Here is a 23,008-nt window from a genome sequence, read left to right on the forward strand (position 1 = left end):
TTTAGAAGGTGGTGTAGATGCCAAGAAGTTTGTCCTCCTCCTCTACCTCTATAGCGGAAATTGCTGATTTCTTGCTATTCCTGAGAGTAAAATCGCATCTAGCCGTATCCACAATAAAGGGATACAGGAGTATGCTCTCGGCTGTATTCAGGAACAGAGGTTTAGATCTGGCAAATAACAAAGATCTCCACGATCTCATAAGTCTTTTGAGACGTCAAAGTCCTAAGGAGCCAGTACCTCCGAACTGGAACTTGGACGTAGTCCTCAAATATCTGTCTTCGGATAGATTTGAACCTCCTCATCAGGCCTCATTTAGAGACGTAACTAGAAAATGCCTATTTCTTTTATCGTTAGCGACGGCAAAAAGAATTAGTGAGTTACAAGCTCTGCAGATAAAGTAGGATTCAAGGAAGACTCGGCGATTTGCTCAGTTTAAAACTCTGTTTTTAGCGAAAAAACGAGAATCCCACGAATCCCTGGCCTAGGTCATTCGAAATCAAAGAATGTCTAGTCTCGTAGGCAGAGAAGCAGAGAGGTCTCTATGCCCTGTTAGAGCTCTGAAGTTCTATCTTCAGAGGAAGAAGCGTCAGTTGGGAGGCTCTAGACAAGGTCTTTGGTGCGCGGTCAAAGACCCACAAGACTGATGTCAAAGAACGCTCTAGCGTTCTTTGTAGGAACGTCATTACGGACGCTCACAAGGTCTGTCCGGACGAACAATTACAACTTCTGAGAGTAAAAGCTCATGAAGTACGAGCGGTTTGCGACGTCTCTCTCGTTTTATAAGATATGTCACTTAAAAACATATTAGATACGACATATTGGAGATGCAACTCGGTATTTTGCATCTCATTACTTGAAAGACGTGCGTGTGACGTATGAGAAGTGCTTTTCTCTAGGTCCTATCGTATCGGCAGATACGATTCTGGGTAACGGGAGCCGACACCAATCCTTAGAATGTATATACTGTTCTTCTGTTTGGATATGGTCGAGAATCTCTTCGAACAATGGAGGATTCAGGCTCGCACGGGCGGCCGTCTATGTTGTTCATAAGAGAATTCTCGTCTATCAATTAGTTGAGTATAATTTTTTTTTTTTTGAAAAATTATGTATGTGTGCGTAGTGGTTTTTGAGTTACGGTTGTTGTGACGAGTTCGGGGATAACTCGTAACAATCCTTAGTTCTAACACATGGTTAGGATCAGGTGGTCGGGATTGGTTGTGCTCCTTCATAAGGTGTATTGTCATATAAGTGGATCAGCACCATTGACAAAGTCCTTTTAGGCTCTGCTGAGTAAGTGGGGTAAGACCCCATCGGCAGACCCACAAGAACTCTTGGCCATAGATCACATATCTCGCTAAAGTTTTCTTGAGGTGATGCAGACTACTGGGCAACACCCACCAAGTCTACCACCTATCAGGTAGGAACCAAGGTTTTATTTATACCTACACATATGTTGTTTACCTGTCTATTCCATAATAGCTGTCTCTTACCCTCCACCAGAAGGGTGCCAATCAGCTATGTATATATCTGACAGGTAAGTTGATTGTATGAAAATGATATTGTTATGTTTACAATAAAGTTTCATACATACTTACCTGGCAGATATATACAATTAAAGGCCCACCCAGCCTCCCCGCCCGCAGGAGACAGGTGGAAGAGAGAAAAATATGATAGAAAACGGGGATGGTTCCTAGTCCTGCCACCCAGGGCAGGCCGGTAGATCACTGACCTACCTGTAGCGAGTGGCGCGAAATTTGAATTTCTGTCGGGGACGACGGAGTCTTAGCTATGTATATATCTGCCAGGTAAGTATTTGTATGAAACTTTATTGTAACATAACAATATCATTGTTATGTACAATAAAGTTTCATACATACTTACCTGGCAGATATATACAATTAAAGGCCCACCCAGCCTCCCCGCAGGAGACAGGTGGAAGAGAGAAAAATATGATAGAAAACGGGGATGGTTTCCTAGTCCTGCCGCCCAGGGCAGGCCGGTGATCACCTGACCTACCTGTAGCGAGTGGCGCGAAATTTGAATTTCTGTCTGGGGACGACGGAGTCTTTAGCTATGTATATATCTTGCCAGGTAAGTATGTATGAAACTTTATTGTAACATAACAATATCATTTTCCTAACTATACAAACCTGAGGTCCTTTTACACATAGCCCCACCTCATGCCACCCCCTCACTCTGCAGTTTTTGCTTGGGCCAAAAGCAAAAGTGATTTGTTTACCTCCCAGTCGCGCGCCGCGCGCCTGTCGGACAAGCAGTTAACTACCGAACCCCTTGTTTCGAAGCTTACGACCTATCCAGCTGCCGCTAGTACCTTCCTATTGTAAAAGGACCTCAGGTTTGTATAGTTAGGAAAAATGCAATTTTAGACAAATTGTCATATATATCTCTAACATTGTTCAAATGAGTGCTGGGAAGGCTGGGGGAAAAGATGGTGGCCATCACTGATCAGAAACCTCCATGAAAAACGTAGCCGCCATATTAGATTTCAAAACTGCCTTGAAAACATATTTTACGAAGAGCTCACATGCTTATTTTAGTTCATGTGGGGCTTTCATATATCACATTATGTTGACGAAACTTCAGTCTTTTAAATGGTATGCTTAGAGTTGCAATTGTATTCTTGTTTCACCAATTAAATATCGAGTGAATAAGACCCGTCCACCGTGATGAGGGTTGGCCTGCCGTGGTGATTTACCCGATATTATACAAATAAAAAACTTTTCTGTGTGTTTCTATAACATCTGTAAAACCAAAAGGTTAAAGGTAAATCTACGCAATAGCTAACTCTGCAACGGACTGTCAATAAAGTTCCCCGAATACGACAGCCACTAGGGATTGGGGTGTCAAATGTATTTTGCCATGTTTAATACTAGTCCCCGGGTGTTAATTACAGTTGACCCCCCAAAAATGACGCTAAATTCTTATAAGCAACCCAAATACCATAGGAAACTGTAATTTCCAAAGATATATCTGATGCGGAGTCATTCCCTAGATTTACCAGGTTAAAAACTCAGTTTCTGTCAGATGGATGACTGCTGATTTTGCAAAGGAGAGCAGTGGAATACTTTCAGAGCAAAAATGAAGTGTGGAAACGTGATTTATGAGTGTTGTTAGGCCTATTCAAAGAATGGAGAAAAGTCAGACGCAATTTAGAAGGAATTTGTTTTTAACTGACTTAACTGCTTTTCATTTAGGATGGCTTATCCCACTTTCCATTGGGCATTGCCCTTTTGAACCTACATACTTCGTTACCTAACTGAGGATACAGCTTTTCGCCTAACTAGGAACCTTATCCTCCCCCTCCCCCTTCCCTCCCCTAGCCTCCTCTCACTGTAAAACTTGATAAAATTAAGTAAACAGCTATGCTTTCCTTATAGTTTAATCAGAGCGAGGGGGCAGGGCTACTGTAGGCTGTGTAGGTATTTCTGGGTAGATCTAGGTAATAACTCTGCATCAGGTATTTCTTTGGAAATTACGGTTTCCCATAGTATTTGGGTTGCTTATTAAGAATTTAGTTATTTTTTGGGAGTCATCTGTAATTAACACCCAGGTGCTAGTACTAAACATGGCGAAATACATTTGAAGCCCCAATCCCTAGTGGCTGTTGTATTCGTGGGAACGTTCCTTACAGTCCGTGCAGAGTTATTGCCTAGAATTACCTATTTCTGTAGTAGGTAGCCACTTCACAGGGAATGTGAGCTACCCATACTTCCTTTAAGCTAACCTAACCTTGGACATTGTGCCCTAAACTGACTAGGGCTTTTACTCCTTAACCCCACCCCCTCCCAATCTGCATTCTTCCTGTTTAATCTCAACTGAGATTACACCATCAGGGATAAAGTAAACCTCATGAAGGGTTGACAAGCTGTTGTTGGTTAATGAAATGTATTTTGGAATCCTATGAAGACTTTACAAACTACCCTTGGATGAATGAGATGTATCTGAACACTATCTCATCCTAGGTTTAGCCTTGTAATGAGTGCAGTGCCTCATGTAGACTACATTTCTCTGTCCTCTTTCCTCATTTACTTCTTCCTCATCCTCATTGGTCCCACACTGGATGTTGAAATTGCAGCAGTTTCCAGAACATTTTCTCAAAATTCTAATAAAAATTTATGTATCAGTGAAAAATTTTAATTAGTGTTGTGCATAATTTTGTTTCTTGCAAACTAATGTGATTATGTTCTTTTGACAATTATCAGGTTTACCTCGAGGAATGGTGGTTCGTCATAGCAGTACTCAGCTTACCCACCGTAAGTAGAATTTCTTTGTTGTATGGGTGGTTATGGGGTTGGAGTGTTCTTTTACTTGAGGCATGGAGACATCAAATCAAAGTAGACCTCACAATTATTTTATATTAGTTGAGGGAGCTGGGGTACTATATTCACATAGCTTAATTGTTTTTAAGGTTTGTGTGAACATTTAAGTTCTCATATTTTATACTCCCTTTCTGACTCGAGATACATTCTAATTTAGTACTTGGATTTCAGCAACTGTACGACCAGTCAATGCTGTTGAGAGACAGAATCTAAGTGAATTTGGACAGTATGTGGCTGAATGTATGCCAAAGTACATTCAGAAGGTAAGTGTTATTTATTTGCACACATTCAAAGTACTAGTGGTATATTTGAAGTACCACAATATTTGGACATACTCTGTAAAAACCAACATTTTAACAACTGATATTTGTCCAATACAATAATTATCTGTCAAGCTTTCTGCAGAATTCTATGAGGTTCCATGAAGCAAGGTACTTCAAAGCCTTTAGTTTAGCATGGACCTTTGTCCATGACATATTACTATTTTGTTTTCAAGGCATACATGAATTCAGTTACTGATGGAATATATCAGGAAACCAGAGGCCCTTTTCAACCCATTGGCAAGTGAAACGGTGACTTTCCCCATTCTGGATATCACAACCACCCACAAACTTCTATTTAGCTTATCAGATTAAGTGCAGTGGCATTAAATATTTAAAATATAAAACACATGATGTAACTAATTTTATCAAATATTTTCCAGGTTCAAATCTCAGCTGGGAATGAGCTAGAATTGTTAATTGCACCAGAAGGAGTTATCCCAGTGTTAACATTTCTGAAAGATCACACCAATGCCCAGTATACTAGCATTTCGGATCTGTGTGGGGTAGATTACCCAGCAAAACCATTTCGATTTGAGGTAAGTAAAATCTGACTCATTAGTCTATAATGCAGTTTGTTCATACGCGAACAAACCTTCGGTCTTAACAATAGGATAATTTCTAGTGCCCAGCTGGATCTGGTTAAAAAACAGATGAAAGCAAGGAATCTTGTGATATCTGGCACGCTTGCGTCAGGTGAAGGATGGTCGACGACCATTCACCTACGATCACTCATCAGTCTTTCTTTGACCGCTGGGCGAGAGTAGTGTTTACCTCTCTTGGCCTTTACCCGTTTCGCTTGCGTTTAGTGTGTGTGTGTGTGTTTGGCAGATATTATGGCTTCTGCTCTCTTGGCCTTATGAACATGTGTGCCTTGGAATTCCAGGTTTTCCGTGTTCTCGTTCTTTGGCTTCAGCAGTGGCTGACCGCCACTCGTGCAGTAGATGCCACTCTAATATTTGTACTATGAATCTTTGCACGGATGCCGGGCCTGGCCTTAATAACAGTGGAAGTAATTTTATGGCAAGAGAGAACATCGTAGGGTTTCGACTCTTCCTTCATGGGAAGGTTTCTCGCCCCTTCCTGATGTTTCATCTCCTGCAGTATTCAAACCCTATAGTAGACTTGTTCCTGTGTCTCCTCCCTTTTCTTCCTTTGATTTGTCGCTCGAAGTATCGGGAGGCCAACAGGCTGATGTTTGTAATGTTGCCCCTTCTTCTTCTGGAATTAATTTGATTCCTTGGAAGGGGAGGTTTTTTTTTTTTTTCTCTCCATCCATCATTCTCATTTCTTCCAGAGTTGGAGGCGTCCAAGATGGCGGCGATGAGAAGACGCTCGGGCTAGGAGGTACCCCGTCCTGGAGGGGTTGCTTGTGCGCCTTTTGGAGGCTCGCTATCCTCTCCCCCTCAGGCTAGCCAGGCCATCCCCCCTCCTAATGGCTTCATCTTCGCAGGTAGTCTAGATCAGCCATCTTGTATTGCTCCGCCAGTGACTGTTGCACTTCTTCGGAGTCGGAGGGAAGCTGTGACGTCACAGGATCCATCGTTGTGTATTCCTCCGCCAGTGGCGTCTGATTCCCCTTCTCACCGAGGGGAGGCCGTGACGTCATCACTGCTTGTGACTTCACTCCTATCGATGACGTCACTCCCAGTCATCATCTGAGCAACTGCCTCTCTCTGTCGCTACTTCTCCCTTCCATGTCATCGGAGTCTTCTCTTACAGATCAGTCTGAGGTTATATGCCAGGCAGTGCTTAAGAGGTTGAACTCTGTTTTGGTTGGATGTTAAGTTGGCTGCCTTGTTGGTTGGGAGCATTGGAAAGAAATGCGTTGCTTCGTCCTCCCGCCTCCTGCGAAGAGATCGCTTACGGAACCAGTGTAATCTTCTCCCTCTTTCCCCTCTGTGCCACGCCGGCGTATCAAGCGTTGAAAGGCTAAGGATTTTGCTCTTCGCCTACGAGGGAGGAACTACAAGGATGTGCTCTCAAGAATGTTGGTGTTTGAGAGTATCATTGGCTTCGTCCTCTGCATCGATCGCAGGTGTGTTGCAACTTCCCCCGTCCGTGCATGCACCTCCCCTTAGAGTGTAGTGTATCTTCCATTGTGTATTCTGCAGCGGCTGCTTCGTCCTCTGCATTGAATCATGGGCATGTTGCAGCTTCCCGTCCGTGCACGCCTCAAGTATGTTGCAACCTCCCCTGTCCATGCACATCGCGAGCGTGTTGCAACCTCCCCTGTCCGTGCACTTGATGCAAATGCTACTTCTTCTCCAAGGCCTATTCGTCGCCGTAAGGATCTCAAGGCGCCTGTCAATAGGTCGAAGGCGGTGAGCGTGAAGTTGCTGCAGCAGGAGTGTTTGCCTGTCCCTCGCACTGATGGCTTCTTAGAGTTCGATTCTTGAGGATTCTTCTTCGATCTCGAATGTTTGGGATTCCTCTCCAACTCACGTTCGTAATGTCGGCCCAAGTGCCCGTGACCATTCACGGGCATGTTAATGAATCATCTGTTAGAGGAGAACGTAGTGATGTTTGTAGTGTTATAGTGGGTTTGTCTCGGGAGCCGACACGTGGACCCAGCCCAGACTGGTTAGTTGGTGTTTCAGGTTGTTTGGCTGCTGATCCTACCGTTAATTTTAATTTAGAAGGTACCTTAGAGGAACCTACGCATCCTTCTCATCGTCGGTCTCCGTTGCCAGAGCAGGAGGAGGGAGACACACAGTTTTTTTGTTTTTGTCTTCCTTTTCGGAAGTTGTTGATCTCATTTGTGGGTTCAACAATTTGGAAAGTAGGTCTCAGGCTCAGTCGTCTTCCCTCCTTGCTTGGAAGCCTTGGTGGGAGCTACGCAGGATCCCAAATCTTCTCTCCAGCTTCCCTCGGGTTAACGCCTCTGTTTCGGACCGGGACGGTTTGCTTCGCTCTAGAGGCTCTGCCAAGTTACTACTCCCGCCTCTCACGGGGCTAGGAAGTACTATGCTATGAGCTTTACTTTTTTGATGTCGCGCTATCTTAACCCAGACGTCGTTCGCCTGAAACCGGGATGTCTTTGGAGCAGGTGTAGCCGGTGGCTCTATCCTTGTCTCCGCAGGATGCCTCAGCATTGGAATCTATGCAGGCCTCCATGCTGCTCACAGTTTCTTGGCTGGAGTTCTGGTCTGTGGTCATTGCCAAGATAGCTCCTGACAGGTCCCCAGAAGAGTTGGTGACTGCTTCCTCTCTTGCCAATCTGTTGCAGTCTGGAGGCAAGGTGTTTTCGTATATGGTTCACCAATGTTAATTTATGGGCTATCCTTCAGCTGATTAGAATGCAATGGGCCAGCATCAGGCTAACACCAAAGACAGACTGTGTGCCAGGGCTGTGTCTAAGTCGGAGTCTCGTTCTCGGAGACATCCGGCTCCTCCTCCTCCCCCTGTCCAGCATTAGTCAAGAAGATCGTCGCCTGGTAGGACATCGAGGAATTCGAGTTCGGCAGGGCCTTCTCGTTCGACTCAGCCGTGGTCAAAGGATCAATGTCCCTTTCGTTTTCGTTCCTTTAGGCCAAGATGGGCCCTAAGGGGCAGAGGTAATGGGGCCCTCGGTAGGTTAGGCGCCTCTCCTGTGCCACGGAGGAGTTGCCTACCGAGCCATTGGGCCAGGTGGCAGAGTTGTGGGCGGTGAAGTGGGTGGTGGATACCCTTCGGTTGGGGTACCTACTGCCATTCGATTTTCATACATTCAACTTACCTGTCAGATATATACATAGCTATAGACTCGTCGTTCCCGACAGAATTTCAAATTTCGCGGCACTCGCTACAGGTAGGTCAGGTGATCTACCGCCCTGCTCTGGGTGGCAGGGCTAGGAACTATTCCCCGTCCGTTTTCTAATCATAATCTCTCTGTCGCCGGCTGTATCAACATTGTTGTTAATTTCCCTCCTGACTAGAATTCGTTTTTCGCAAAGCTTTTGATCATCTCTCGCTGATATTTGGTGACGTAACTTGCGATCTTGTGTTTGGGTTGTTTTGGCATTCGCTATCGTGGACTGTTTTTGGACTTGGTTTTTGGATTTTGTGAATATGTCTGATTCTAGTGTTAGTTTCAGAGTGTGTGTGAATGAGGGCTGTAAGGTGAGGATTCCGAAAGCTTCGGTAGATCCTCACACTAGTTGTAGAGGGTGTAGAATGTTGAATGTTCAATTGAGAATACGTGTAATGAGTGTGAGAATCTGAGTGCACAAGAGTGGAAGAATCTAACTTCTTTACTTGAAGAAGTTAGAGAGAGATAGAGAGAGGAAGAAAAACCCATAGAAGGTCTGCCTCTCATGATTTACTTTTCTAGCTCTGTAGCTTCTTCCTATGATGATAATGACCATTCTGTTTCAGCCCGTTCACAAATGGCTAATCCCTCTAGTTCGGCTTTCGGAAATAGCAGAACTTAGAGCTTCCCTTCAGAAAATGCAGGAAAAGGTCGCAGCATTGGAAGGTAAGGAAAGTGAATGTGGCAGTGATATTAGTGTCCCCAGTGTAGTGGAGGGGGCGTCTGGTCGTCTCTGCGACGCTCCCAGGCCTAGACCTCTTCCAAGCTCCCTGGCCCGGAGGAGAAGGAAAGTCGAAAGCCGTACGGGGTGTGGTAGAATCCCCAACGATCAGGCGTCCCTTCGGCAGAATCGATCGTATCGACTGCTAAAGACCGCTATAAGAGGGTCCTACGAGAGTGCTTTTCGTCTTCGAGTTCGCCTTCTCCGAGAAGAGGGTGGAAGGAGTCGAATCTTTCCCGTCCTTTGAAGAGGAGTATGCAAGAGCCTGCCAGGCGCCAGGCGCCTGCTGAACATGAGATCAATTCGAGTCCCGAGCGCTTCTCGGAAGGAGGAGCTCCTTCGGTAGTAAAGAGGGCGAGAATACAGTCAGACTCTGGGAATAGAGGAGATCCTAGAGCGCCTTGCAGATCTCCCTCTCCTGATTCGGAAGATTCCTCAACCAAGAAAATTTTGAAGAATATGCAAGAGCAATTAGCCTTGCTAGTAGGAACTCGTATAAGGAGCCTACTCGTAAGAAGGATGATAGGCTTCCTATTAAAAGATCGAAAGAACTATCTCCTGCCAGGCGTGACGCATCCTTCAGGGGAGTTGTCGCACAGGCGGCCATCTCTGGGGGGGCGGTGCGCTAGGCAGGCGAGAAGTAGGAAAGGAACAGCTACTCCTGTCAAGAGTAGGGCGCCAACCAGAAGCCAAACTCCTGAGTAGGCGTAACGAGCCAGGACAACATTCAAGATCTTCAATCAAGCGCCAAGAGCTGGATGAAGAAGAAGATCCTGTTAGGAGTAGAGCAACTTATAAGACGGAAAGCGCCTACTAAACTTCAGACGGATACTCCTCCCAAGCACCAGGAGTATTCTGAACTAAATACTCCTCCCAGGCACCGTGGGGTATTCGGAAGATTATACTCTCCCAGGCGCCAGGAGTATTCGGATCTTAATACTCCTACCAAACGCCAGGAGTATTCTAAACAAAATGCGCCTAATAAAGGCCATACTCCTCCCAGGCGCCAGGAGTTTTACGAAGCTTATACTCCTCCCAGGCGCCAGGAGTATGCGGAACTTAATACTCCTACCACGCGCCAGGAGTATTATGAACACAATGCGCCTACGAGGCGCCAGGCGCCTGCTGAAAGCCAGGAGTATTCGAGGCGCTTTGCGCCTGCCAGGCGCCAGGCGCCTGATGAAAATGCGCCTGCCAGGCGCCAGGCGCCTGATGAAAATGCGCCTGCCAGGCGCCAGGCGCCTGATGAAAATGCGCCTGCCAGGCGCCAGGCGCCTGCTGAAAGCCAGGAGTATTCGAGGCGCTTTGCGCCTGCCAGGCGCCAGGAGGATCCCAAGCACGCTACTCCTCCCAGGCGAGATACTCCTGCTGTACACCAGCCGCATTCCTCGTATGAACCGGACACTCGGAAGAGAGTAAGAGAAGAGTCAGTAGAAAGGAGAGAGCCTTCTCCTCCGAGCCTCTTACCAGAAGATGCATCGGAGGATGAATGAAGGAAGGATCTTCTAATTATAAAGTCCTTTCGTCCCTTCTGTTGGAGGAATTATGGGAGACTCTTTGTTCACCAAGCTGCTCCCCCTTCTCCACGTTCGCAGTTTTGTTTCGAGCACGAAAACACTCAAGTCTTCCTCTTTCCTTAAAATGAAGCCTGCCATTTCTATGAGGAGAGCGCTACAATCTCTTGACTCCTGGTTCAAGAAGAAGAAAGAGTTAGGAAGGACGGTCTTTTGTATGCCTCCCGCCAAACTTACAGGAAGGAGAGGAATTTGGTACGAAACGGGAGAGGATATGGGATTGTCTCTGTCCGTTTCAGCCGAATCAGATTTCTCGAGTTTTGGTGGATTCGTCTAGAAGGCAAGCCTGAATGCAGCAAAGGTTACATGGGGGCTTTCGGAAACGGACCACCTCATCAAGGGTCTATTTCACACCTTAGAAGTTTTTAACTTCTTAGATTGGTCCCTTGGGGTTCTGGCCAAGAAATCTCAAGAAAATGAACAACTCGACCCAGAAACCCTGAATTGCATCCTAGCATGCATTGATAAGGCTGTTCAGGATGGATCAGCTGAGGTATGCTCGCTATATGGTGCAGGAGTTTTAAAGAAAAGAGCGGTGCACAGTGCTTTCCTCACAAAGGGCCGTCTCGCATTCCGCAGAGAACCGCCTTATTGTTTGCGCCTCTCTCTGAACACCTTTTTCCCTCGCAGTTGGTGAAGGACATCGCGCATTCTCTGACGGAAAAAGGCCCACCCAGGATCTCCCTTAGACAATCATCAAGGAAGAGTAGGCCTGTGGCTAGTGAGGAGAAGAAAGTGGCTCGCCCAGCTCAGAAACAGCCCTTTCGAGGAGGTCTTCCAACTAGACCGATCGCCAGAAGGAAGTCAACCGATAAGAGGGGCAGGTCTTCCTTCCGTGCCTTTAAGAAAGGGAAGTGAGAGTTCGGTCCTCCAGACACCCGTAGAGCCAGGCTACAGTATTTTGCGAAAGCCTGGGAAGACTTAGGAGCCAACACTTGGACGATGTCGATCATCGAGAAGGGGTATCGCATCCCATTCAAGGACATTCCTCCCTTGACAACATCTCCGAGGGAATTGTCCGCCAGATACAGGGACCAGATGATGACGGACACTCTTCGTCAATGGTGAACAGATGTTGGGAAAAAAAGAGCAATAGAACTTGTACTGGATTGCAACTCCCCGGGGTTTTACAACCGCTTGTTTTCTTGTAACAAAAGCCTCGGGGGGGGGATGGAGACCGGTACTGGACGTAAGTGCGCTGAACAAATTTGTCGAACAACAGAAGTTCAGCATGGAAACTCTGCCTCAGTCCTTGCAGCACTACGGCAAGGGGATTGGATGGTGTCCATAGACCTTCAGGACGCATACTTCCACATCCCGATCCACCATTCGTCGAGGAAGTACCTTCGATTTATGTTCGAAGGCAGAATTTATCAGTTCAGGGCCCTGTGTTTCGGCCTGTCCACGGCTCCTCAAGTCTTCACAGACGTGATGAAAAATGTAGCGAGACACCTACACTTGAAAGGGATAAATGTCTCAATGTACCTGGACGACTGGCTCATCAGAGCCAGGTCTCAAAAGCAGTGTTTGGAGGACCTGTTAATAACACTGGAGTTGACAAAGTCTTTGGGACTGATCGTGAACCTCGAGAAGTCTCAGATGATCCCAGCCAGAACGTGGGTTTATCTGGGGATTCAGATGGATTCTCGGGGTTTTCGAGCTTTTCCATCGCAAGAGAGACTAAAGAAAGGCTGTGCCACAGTATCGAACTTTCTAGGGAAAGAGCGCACTTCGGCGAGGGAATGGCTGAGCCTTCTGGGAACCCTTTCCTCGCTCGAACAGTTCTTTCTCCTAGGGAGATTACATCTTCGACCGCTTCAGTTCTTCCTAGAAGAAGTTGGAGTTGGAAGACAGGTCAGCTATCGGATACGTTTCCAATATCGGAAGAAATAAAACCACCATTTGAAGTGGTGGTTGCTTCCACTAAGGAAAAAAAACAAAAGGAGTGTCCCTGCAAGTACGGAACCCAAGCCTGACATTGTTTTCAGACGCCTCGGAGGCGGGCTGGGGTGCAACATTGGGACCCAGAGAAGTGTCAGGCACCTTGGTCGGCAGAAACAGGTGTCATGGCACATAAATTGCAAAAGAGCTCTTAGCAATTCACCTGGCGCTAAAGAGCTTCGAACACTTAGTCAGAGGCAAAGTCGTGCAGATAAATTCGGACAATACGACAGCTCTGGCTTATGTCAAAAGAAGCAAGGAGGGACGCACTCTTTTGCTCTGTACGAGCTGGCAACGGGATCTACTGATTTGGCGAACCAAAGGAAGGTAATTCTTCTAACAACGGTTTGTTCAAGGGGAGAGGAATGTGAGAGCGGACAGACTGAGCAGAGATTCCAGGTCCTTCCCACGAATGGACACTCCACTCAGAAGTCTGTCAGAGCCTGTGGCGCCTTTGGGGGAAGCCTCAAATAGATCTTTTCGCCACATTCCTCTCCAAAAGGATAGATACATTTTGTGCCCTGGTGGAGGATCCCCCCGAGCTTATGCAACAGACTCCTTTCTCCTGGACTGGTCAGGAATAGACGTTTTACGCTTTTTTTCCCCCAACCCGTTCAAGATTCTGGGGGAAGGGAATAGTCAGAAAATTCGTGGCATCCGAAGGAACCAAGATGACTCTGATCGCTCCGTATTGGCCAGCTCAAATCTGGTTCACAGAGGTGATGGAATGGACAGTGGGACTTCCCCAGATCTCTTCCAAACAGAATAGATCTGCTCAAACAACCCCACTTCGAGAGGTACCATCAAAATCTACCCGCTCTTGCTCTGACTGCCTTTCGACTATCGAAAGACTCGTCAGAGCGAGAGGGTTTTCTCGCCAGGCAGCAAATGCAATTGCTAGAGCCCGCAGATCATCGACGAGACGAGTGTACCAATCGAAGTGGGAAGTTTTCAGAAACTGGTGTAGGTCGAAGAAGCTGTCCTCTTCCAGTACCTCTGTGACCGAAATTGCAGATTTCCTTCTGTTTCTTAGACAAAAGTCGCATCTCTCGGTACCAACTATTAAGGGGTACAGGAGTATGCTCTCAGCAGTCTTTAGAAAACAGAGGATTAGATCTAACGAATGACAAGGATTTGCACGACCTCATTCGTTCATTCGAAACATCGAAATCACGCGAACCTAAGGTTCCAAGCTGGAACTTAGATGTGGTTCTTAAATTTCTTTCATCAGATGAATTCGAACCACTTCACACTGCTTCGTTCCGTAATATCACGAGAAAGTGTTTGTTTCTGATGTCTCTGGCAACGGCAAAAAGAATCAGTGAGTTGCACGCCCTTGAATCAAGAGTTGGCTTCAAAGGAGACTCAGCAATTTGTTCATTTCAGTCCCTTTTTCTGGCCAAAAATGAAAACCCTTCGAATCCCTGGCCCAGGAGCTTCGAAGTTAAAGGACTTTCTAGCTTGGTGGGCAGAGAGGCAGAAAGATCCCTGTGCCCAGTTAGAGCTCTAAAATTTTTATCTGGGACAGGAAGAAGCAGTTGGGGGGTTCGCAGAAAAGTCTTTGGTGCTCAGTGAAAGACCCCAAAAGAGCAATGTCTAAGAACGCATTAGCCTTCTTTGTGAGAAGTGTGATCACAGAAGCTCATAAGAAGTGTCCAGATGATTCGTTTAATCTCCTAAGAGTGGGAGCCCACGAAGTTAGAGCAATCGCAACCTCGGTGGCGTTCCAAAGAAATATGTCACTAAAGAACATTTGGATACAACTTATTGGAGATGCAACTCTGTGTTTGCATCCCATTATTTTAAAAGACGTACGAGTTACGTATGATAAATGCTTTTTCGTTAGGTCCGTTTGTGTCAGCACAGACGGTTCTGGGTAAAGGAGAAAGCACCAATCCTTAAAATTATGTACGTAACCCTCTTGTCGGATGTGTTCTCGGGTTTTCGGTTGATGGGAGTGGCAGTTGTCGCACAGGCGGCCTTCACTTCTCTTTATTTGAAAATCGAGTGACATCTGACTATTAGAGGGTACAAAAAATTTGTTATTTTTAGTATGTATGATTTCGAGTGTGTGGTTTGTTGCAAAGAGTTTGGGGATAACTCTAGGCATCTTAGAACTAACACGGGTTAGGATCGGGTGATCGGGATTGGTTGTGTGCTCCTTAAATTAGTGCGTGTTGTCATATAAGCGGATGTGCTCCCATTGACAAACGCCATTTAGGATTCTGTCGAGTAAGTGGAAGAGACCCCATCGACAGATCCACAAGAATTCTTGGCCACAGATCACTATCTCGCTAAGGTTCTTGAGATGAAGCAGACTCCTAGGCGGTAGCCACGAAGTCTTCCATCTAAGAAGGTAGGAACTAAGGTTATTTTATACCTACAACATATGTTGTTTACCTGTCTAGTCAGTTAGTTAGCTGCTCTCTTGCCCTCCACCAAAGGGTGTCAATCAGCTATGTATATATCTGACAGGTAAGTTGAATGTATGAAAATGACATTGTTATGATACAATAAAGTTTCATACATACTTACCTGGCAGATTATATACAATTGAAGACCCACCCAGCCTCCCCGCAGGAGACAGGTGGAAGAGAGATTATGATTAGAAAACGGGAATAGTTCCTAGCCCTGCCACCCAGAGCAGGGCGGTAGATCACCTGACCTACCTGTAGCGAGTGCCGCGAAATTTGAAATTCTGTCGGGAACGACGGAGTCTATAGCTATGTATATATCTGCCAGGTAAGTATGTATGAAACTTTATTGTATCATAACAATGTCATTTCTCTCCCCCTCTGTCCGGACAAACTGCAGCTCACGAAAGCATATCAACCAGATTCTCTGAAGTTCTTGGCTCTTCGGGAGGAGGTGCAGAAGATACTGGACAAATTGCCATAGCGGAAGTGGTGCGTCCGTCTCCATTTTACAGACATCTTCTTGGTGCTCAAGGCCGTCAGGAGGATGGAGACCTGTTATCGACTTATCCACTTGAATCACTTCATCAGGAAGACCACGGTTCAAGATGGAAACCCGCATTTGGTGTTGGCAGCTGTAGAAGGCGACTTCATGCTGTTGATACACTTAAGGAACGCATACTTCCAAATCCCTGTTCATCCGATGTCCAGGAAATTCCTTCGCTTCTCTCTTGGGAACAAGGTCTTCGAGTTCAAAGTCGTATGCTTCGGGCTGGACAATAGCCCCTCAAGTGTTTGCAAGGGTCTTCTCTTGTGTCAAGTTGGGCCCATGCTCATGGGATCTGTTTGCTGAAGTACCTCGACGGTTACTTGATCTGGGCAGTTTCCAGGTAAAGCTGCTGCAGGACAAGGATCGTCTATTTCGGTTCTGGCTGGAACTGGGCATCGTGGTCAACCAGGAAATGTCGAACCTCGTACCCAGTCAAGGGATTCTCTACTTGGGCATGGTCATCGATACGGCAGTGGCAAAAGTTTTCCTGTCCGACCAGAGGTTGGAGAGTTGGGAGTGTTGTCATCCCTGAAGAAGTTGGTCCCTCATGGGCATCTTCTTCGGTCTCTGCAATGGAGACTGGGAGAATTCTGGTCCTCTGGCAGGGGACTCACCCCTGTTAATGTTCCCTCTGTCCCGGAAGTGAGAGAAGACCTTCGTTGGTGATTGAATGGACCAGAATCCTTCGAAGGGTGTCCCTCTGCATTCTTTTTCCACCGGACTTCCTTCTGTTCTCAGACATCTCCCTCGCAGGTTGGGCGGCCGTATGTAGGCGACCTCATCGCTTCGGGCGTTTGGAGGACGAGCAGATCATATCAACGTCTTGGAGTTGAAGGCATCCTTCCTGGGTCTGAAGAGGTTTGGGAGAAGGTAGAATCTCATTCTGTTGTTCTTATGTCGGACAACGCCATGGTGGTGACCTATGTGAACAAATAGGGACGCCTGGTTTCTCATCTACTTTGTGCCTTGACCGTCGAGGTTCACCAGTGGGTGGTCAGCAGTTAGGTAGAGCTCTCAGCCAGGTATATCCCAGGCAAACTGAATGTGGTCGCAGTCAAACTCAGTCGTCGGGCTCAGATCCTAACACTGTGTGATCGTTTCATCAAGTGGTAGAAGACAAGCTTTTCCAGGTTTTGGGAAGACCCATGTTGGACCTTTTGTGACTCGCTTCAACAGGAAGCTGGAGATATTCTGTTCAGTGGTCCCAGATCCTTCACCATTGGCAGAGGATGCATTCCAACATCCCTGGGACAACCTGGAGGTGTATGCCTTCCCTTCGTTTTGTTTTATCCCATAAAGTTCTGAACAGGCTATGAGTTCCAGGGTCTCGGGATGACTTTGGTAGCCCCACCTCTGTGGCCTCAAGCGGAGTGGTTCCCAGATCTGCTGTAGTTGTTGTCAGAGGTTCCAAGGGAGATGTCCCCCTTGGTTCGACATCTCCTTGTGTCAGCCCCATGTGGAAGTGTTCCACCGTCAGTAGAATCCTGTCTTTTCTCGGTTGGAGACTTTCAGTTTTCTCCTCCGAGCGAGAGGGTTTTCTCAGAAGGACGGCAGGGCATATGTCCAACAGTCTCAGAAAGTTAACCTCCGCGGTTTCCAAGGCAATAAGCGATCTACTGTGATTGGTGTCGTACAGGGTTTTTCTCCACTCGCAACCTCTATTCAGCAAATAGCAGACTTTTAACCTTCCTTAGAGTCGAGAAACTTTTGTCCGTTTCTGCCATTAGAGGCTACAGGGCAGCCCTGAGTTTTGTGTTCCGCCTTAAAGTTATCGACATCTCCTCTTCCTGGGAACTTTCCTTGCTAATTAAGGGGTTTGAGCAGTCGAGTTCTCCTAGAGAGCTCAAGCCTCCGACGTGGGATGTTTCCTTGGTTCTCAAGTGCTTACAATTATTATTGCATCCAAAGATTTTTTTCTATAGTAAAATGTTTAATGTGTAATTCAACAACTTAACCATCCTGTACAACATGCTAAATAGAGGAGATCATGGATGGCCATGAAAAATAACAACTTTCAAAAGCTTCTGCTTGGATCAATTTCAAACAAGGCTCAGGTTCATCCACCTCTGAAGAGGTTGAGAGTCTGCTGTACAGACCATGAAGGAAGAAGCTCATGATTGTTGCAGGTGACAGAGGGAGTGACAGATGAGGAATCCCCAAGACAGGTCATAACTATGACATGTTTAATGAATGTCGCTCTCTGACCCTACTCCCTTAGCCCCACATATTTCTCTTAACCTCTTCTTTAAAAAATACACTAATCAGTGGGAAAGAGGATGATATATTACAAATGCACATAATAAAAAATTCCTAAACATTTTCTGTAACTTCCATGGGGAGTTGAAAGTAAATGTTTCCAACCCATGCTGGGGCTCCTTTCAAAGATTCATGAAAATACGCTAATTTTAGTGAGTTATACTGTTCTTTCTGCGGTGTGAGTGTTGCCACAATTGTTGCCATGTAGTCATTTATGGCCACGTTGAAGTAATGGGAAGTTTTTTTCCACAAAATTAGTTCAAATATCATGGTGAAAAATAACAATAATCATGTGGTCCAAAACCAGAGATTTTCATATGCAAATTTTGGGATCGTAAGATCCTGCCCATCCCCGGGGTGTTAAATCTCTTTCAGCCATTCAGCCAAGATGGCATTCAGCTTTATGGTATTCATTTCTTTGTAGAGCTATTTAGCCTTTATATGATCATTGGATTTGTTATTAGCCCCTTTAAGCACATTGTGTAGGGAACTATGTAGTACTTACTATACAAGTGCTTAATTTAGGTTGTTGTCTACTTGTTACTTGACTGTAAGCACGAACATATGTTTTTTGTTTAATAATTCTGATTCCTTATGGAGTGGCAGTACATTACAAGGGTGTTTTTCCACTCCATTTTTAAAGGTTACCAGCTTTATTTGCCATTTTAGAAAGCAAATATAACATATGTTTTACTTATAGATAATGTTGACTTGACTAACCTCTTGATAACAAATATGAAGAGTAATACAAAGGCCTGCCACGCTATGCACTGGTTTTCAAGATAGGCCTCACTTCATCTCCCAATCATAGAAGATAGAGCATTTGACCTGTATAAAGGTGACAGATCCATTCCATCTCATATTTAGTGCTTCTGTTCAATGCTGGGACTATAAGTACATAACCTCATTGGAGGAGCTCAGGCTCCACTAATGTGTAGCTGTTATGTTTTAGGAAGCCATAAGAAAACCAAAGGAGCTGCGGAGCCTGAATCTTTTGATCCAACCAATTTGAATTTTTTTCCAAATAAAATACTGTAGGAATGGGAATACTACTGTATTCTGCTGAAACTTGCCAAAAATCAGTTAGCAAATAGTCTAACCACGCAGGACCAGGAAGTTGGAATCTACTCTTCCATCCCAAGATGTAGATTAACAGTATAATATATAAGTGTTAGGTTTAGAATGAAACTTTGGATGTAATTCCTTCCAGAAGTTTTCATTTCCTCCAGAATACCTTTTTGCTTCATGTGACAATATTGTAACATATATCTGTCTTGATCATATTTCTGTTCTCATGGTCTTGCTTATGAACAGCTCAGAGACAGAATTACCTTCATATATATTGATGTTTCAGTATATATAACATTCCTGTAATTGTAAATATTCTAAATGCTGATTGTTTCATTGTATTTCAGTGTTAAGTAGTTAGTTTTTCGAATTATGAAGCTTAATTTCTTTTGCAGGTGGTTTACAACCTTTTGTCACTGCGTTACAACTCAAGAATTCGTGTGAGAACTTACGCTGATGAACTGTCACCAGTTGACAGTGCTTGTGAAGTAAGTTTATTACTAATTTTTTTGCATAACTGCATGCACATTTTATTTTAGTATGCAACATAAGAATGATTGTTAACATGCATAGCCTTTATTGAAAGGTTTATTATTACAGGAGATATGGAGAAGGAATGTATTGCGTATGGTGCTTATTAGTGTTTTACTTATTCACCTTTTATTTAATGATGTGATATGCCTGAGTTGCAGTTATTTTGATATTCTGTTTCATATTTTTGGAAAGTTTTTAATATGCTCAGAATATATTGTTTGTATGGAGAGACAACTACTAATAGCTCAACATGATTGTGCTATGACTCGGCAAAAACAAAAATCAAAATTTGGAAGAAGCACAAAGGAAGGTTACACAAAGATCTCCAGTAGAACATGTTTCACTAGCTTGATATGCACACCCAAATGCAATTGTGGCGAGAAACACAATGGATTGTGTAGGCTGAGAGAGGTCAAGGTGCATGTCCTGGCTTAAGTACATTATTCTTTTGTTTATCAGTAAGGACACGACAACCTGTGCAATGTGCACTGGATACTCCACATCTATAAAAGCTATGGTTTGTATACCTAGGAGACATACAAATTACTTTTAAAATTTGGTATGTTAGTACAAATTTAGGCTTTTATTTCACTAATCATAGGACTGATATTCATTAACTTCTCTGCCATTATTGTGTAGACTGTTTATAGTGGAAAGCTCTAAACCTGAACAGTTTCAGTAGTGCATGATTAAAAGCAATTGAAAAAGTCGTGAATGTTATCTATGAATTTGGGTTTTTTTTTTTTTTTTTTACTGAAGCCTATCCTGTGCAAATAGAATAGGCTTGTGTAAGCTGATGGGCTTGTTTTGAAATAAGTTTTGTTGCTTAGGTAAAGCTGGTAAAAATTGCAGGTGTTCAGGATATCTGAAAACAAAGACTTGCACGCAAACCATGTAACCTTTCATTAGCCATACAGAGTACAGGTTTCATCCTGTAGGGAGTTAGTACATCAGTGCACCTCATGTGGTGCACTGTAGGCATTACTCAAGGGGACATGGACTTAGGGTTGTTTGCAGTGCCCCTTTGACTCCTAGCTGCAACCCCTATCATTCTTTTTTTTTTACTGTACCTCCATTCATCATCTCTCTCCCATCTTACCTTCTTCCCTCCTAACGATTGATTCATATTGCAACTGAGGTTTTTCTCCTGTTACACCTATCAAACCTTTATACTGTCAATTTCTGTTTCATCGCTGAATGACCTCACAAGTCCCAGTGCTTGGCCTTTGTCCAAAATTCTATGTTTCTATTCTGTTCTACATGGTTTCGTAATCTTTAAAGACAGAGATTATTGTATAACATCAACAGCTTCCTGCTAAGCTACTCCTTAGATGGAGCAAGGCAAGCTGTTCAACTTCTTTACCTTATCCTGCTCAAGTTTCCACCTATTATTTAATAAGGTGAGCTCTGTAAAAAAAATCAAGTCATGATTGGTGGTATTGATTAAGCTACTGCCTTTATTGTATATTTGCAATGTAATGATCATCCGGTGACAGTAGGCTCACTATATTTCCACAGTGGTTGTAATAAAGGTTATTACTACTTTGCTGGTGTTCAGAAGTCATACATTAGATTTTTATAATAAAATTGGATAGTTCAGTTTACCCTCTTATGTGATTTTTAATTCAATGAGGAATTTCTTATGTTGGAGACACTGACACTTATTACATTGGCTGAAATCTGATGGTGATTAAAAACCTTAGGTAAAACTACGTTCATAGAATTGAAAAACATTGTCCATTCTTCAGTGCTTGGTCAAGGAAGACAAAATGAATGTTAATTCTTGTTTGAAATTAACATGTTTAAGTGAATGGTAAACAAGGCCTCTGCCTATAAAGAAAGCCTCATCTTTATTGCCAAAATCTCATGCTTTGGCCATTTTGTTAGTTGTAAACACCTCACACATTTTAACGTGTTAATATGTGTCGGTGTAAATATGTCAGGTGTAAATATGTATGTGTTTTCTAAGTTTCTTTAAAATCCTTTTATGTACTATCTTGTTCATCATCATCATGCCTCTTCAGAATTGGTATTTAATGATTTTGTTCTCTTTGTGTTGAGTTATAGTCTCATTCAAAGTCCAGTGTAACACTTTAATAAGTTGGTACTGTATGTGATGGGTTTTTTTTCTGCCTTGCTGGAGTTGTAGTAGCTTTACTGTTTAGAACGTTAACCTTCAGCCTTGTGGTGGTCTAACTGTTTAATATTTAATTATAGCTTCTTCTTAGCCATAAACCCTTTTATTAAGAGAAACAAGATTATGTATCTCAAACTGCTGTTGGTTGTTGTGTGTGATTAATGCTTTATTGAGGGGAATTGGTTAATGAAAAATAGTGTAGATCATTTTTGACAGAGCCTGAAATTTTACAAATTATGAGTGCATGAGTGAGATTAAAGTTGCATTGTAATTTATCATTGCAAAATGAAATGTTGGTCAAGTTGTCAGTGTATGATTCTGGAAGTGCTGGTTTTTTATTTGATGAATAGCACCTTGGTAGAGGGACACATTCTATATAGATGTATCAGATCCAGTGAAAAAGTCATAAATAGTTTTGGCATTAGTCAGGTGACAGAATTGGTTTTTGGTAGTTGGTGTGTGAATCGGCAAAACCTACAATAATTGGTACGCATCCTCTCTCTCTCTCTCTCTCTCTCTCCCTCTCTCTCTCTCTCTCTCTCTCTCTCTCGTCTCTCTCTCTCTCTCTCTCTCTCTTTTCTTTTTCTTCCGTTTTTTTTTGCATGGATCTTTTACCCAAAAGAATTATGGAGAGGTTTGCCTGAATACAGTTAACCATGTGTTATTTTGGACATGGTACTTATAATTAATATTTTTTATATTTTTCAATAGGTATACCAGGGAGCAAACTGGTATGAGCGTGAGCATGGGACATGTATGGTATCTTCTTTGCCAATCATCCAGATCTTAGAAGAATTCTTACTGATTATGGTTTTTGGAGGTCATCCTCTCAGAAAGGACTTCCCTCTCTCAGGTTATGTTGAAGTAAGTACAATGTATTAAGCTTTTTTAGTTTGTTCGCTTTGGTGTTGGTTCAGAGAGCTTTGGTACAGACAATGAAAGAGAAACAAAGCCACAAAGAAAATTACAGCTCAGCAAGCCATAGCTATTTGAATACTAATGAACAAGTTTTATATAATTGTTGTACTCTTCCAGTTAAAGAACTGGAATCACTTTTCATAGATAATGTACAAGAATTTAGCTGACCTTAGTAATTTTCAAAAGTTTAGTAGTAGTAGTATATAAAAAAAATGATTGCATTAATAATAGTACTGACCAGTTGATTTGACACTTATTACATATACTTTTTTGTTTAATAAAACATATCCTAATGAAATCTTAGTTATCTTTGTATAAAAATTATGTGGAGAAAGATGAATTTGTTGGTAAAGCATTGTTTTGATAGCAGATATCAGCCACTATATATAAACTGTTGAAAGCTGTGTTTGCTCTTCAGTGGTTTGCAAGTGATGAACTGTATTTT

The 23,008-nt window shown here is 43.8% G+C and overlaps 1 protein-coding gene across 1 annotated transcript in view; it reads left to right on the forward strand.

The window, feature by feature from the left end:
- LOC135202758 (NADH dehydrogenase [ubiquinone] iron-sulfur protein 3, mitochondrial-like) overlaps window positions 1-23,008 on the forward strand; it is a 45,613-nt gene that overhangs the window by 22,338 nt on the left and 267 nt on the right. The window contains 7 exon segments of the mRNA XM_064232224.1: window positions 4,224-4,274; window positions 4,512-4,603; window positions 5,044-5,199; window positions 19,370-19,462; window positions 22,357-22,387; window positions 22,390-22,457; window positions 22,459-22,509. Of these exon segments, the coding sequence (XP_064088294.1) occupies window positions 4,224-4,274; window positions 4,512-4,603; window positions 5,044-5,199; window positions 19,370-19,462; window positions 22,357-22,387; window positions 22,390-22,457; window positions 22,459-22,509 (542 nt within the window).

This window comes from Macrobrachium nipponense, chromosome 33 (genome assembly GCF_015104395.2).
Source record: "Macrobrachium nipponense isolate FS-2020 chromosome 33, ASM1510439v2, whole genome shotgun sequence".
Lineage (NCBI taxonomy): Eukaryota > Metazoa > Arthropoda > Malacostraca > Decapoda > Palaemonidae > Macrobrachium > Macrobrachium nipponense.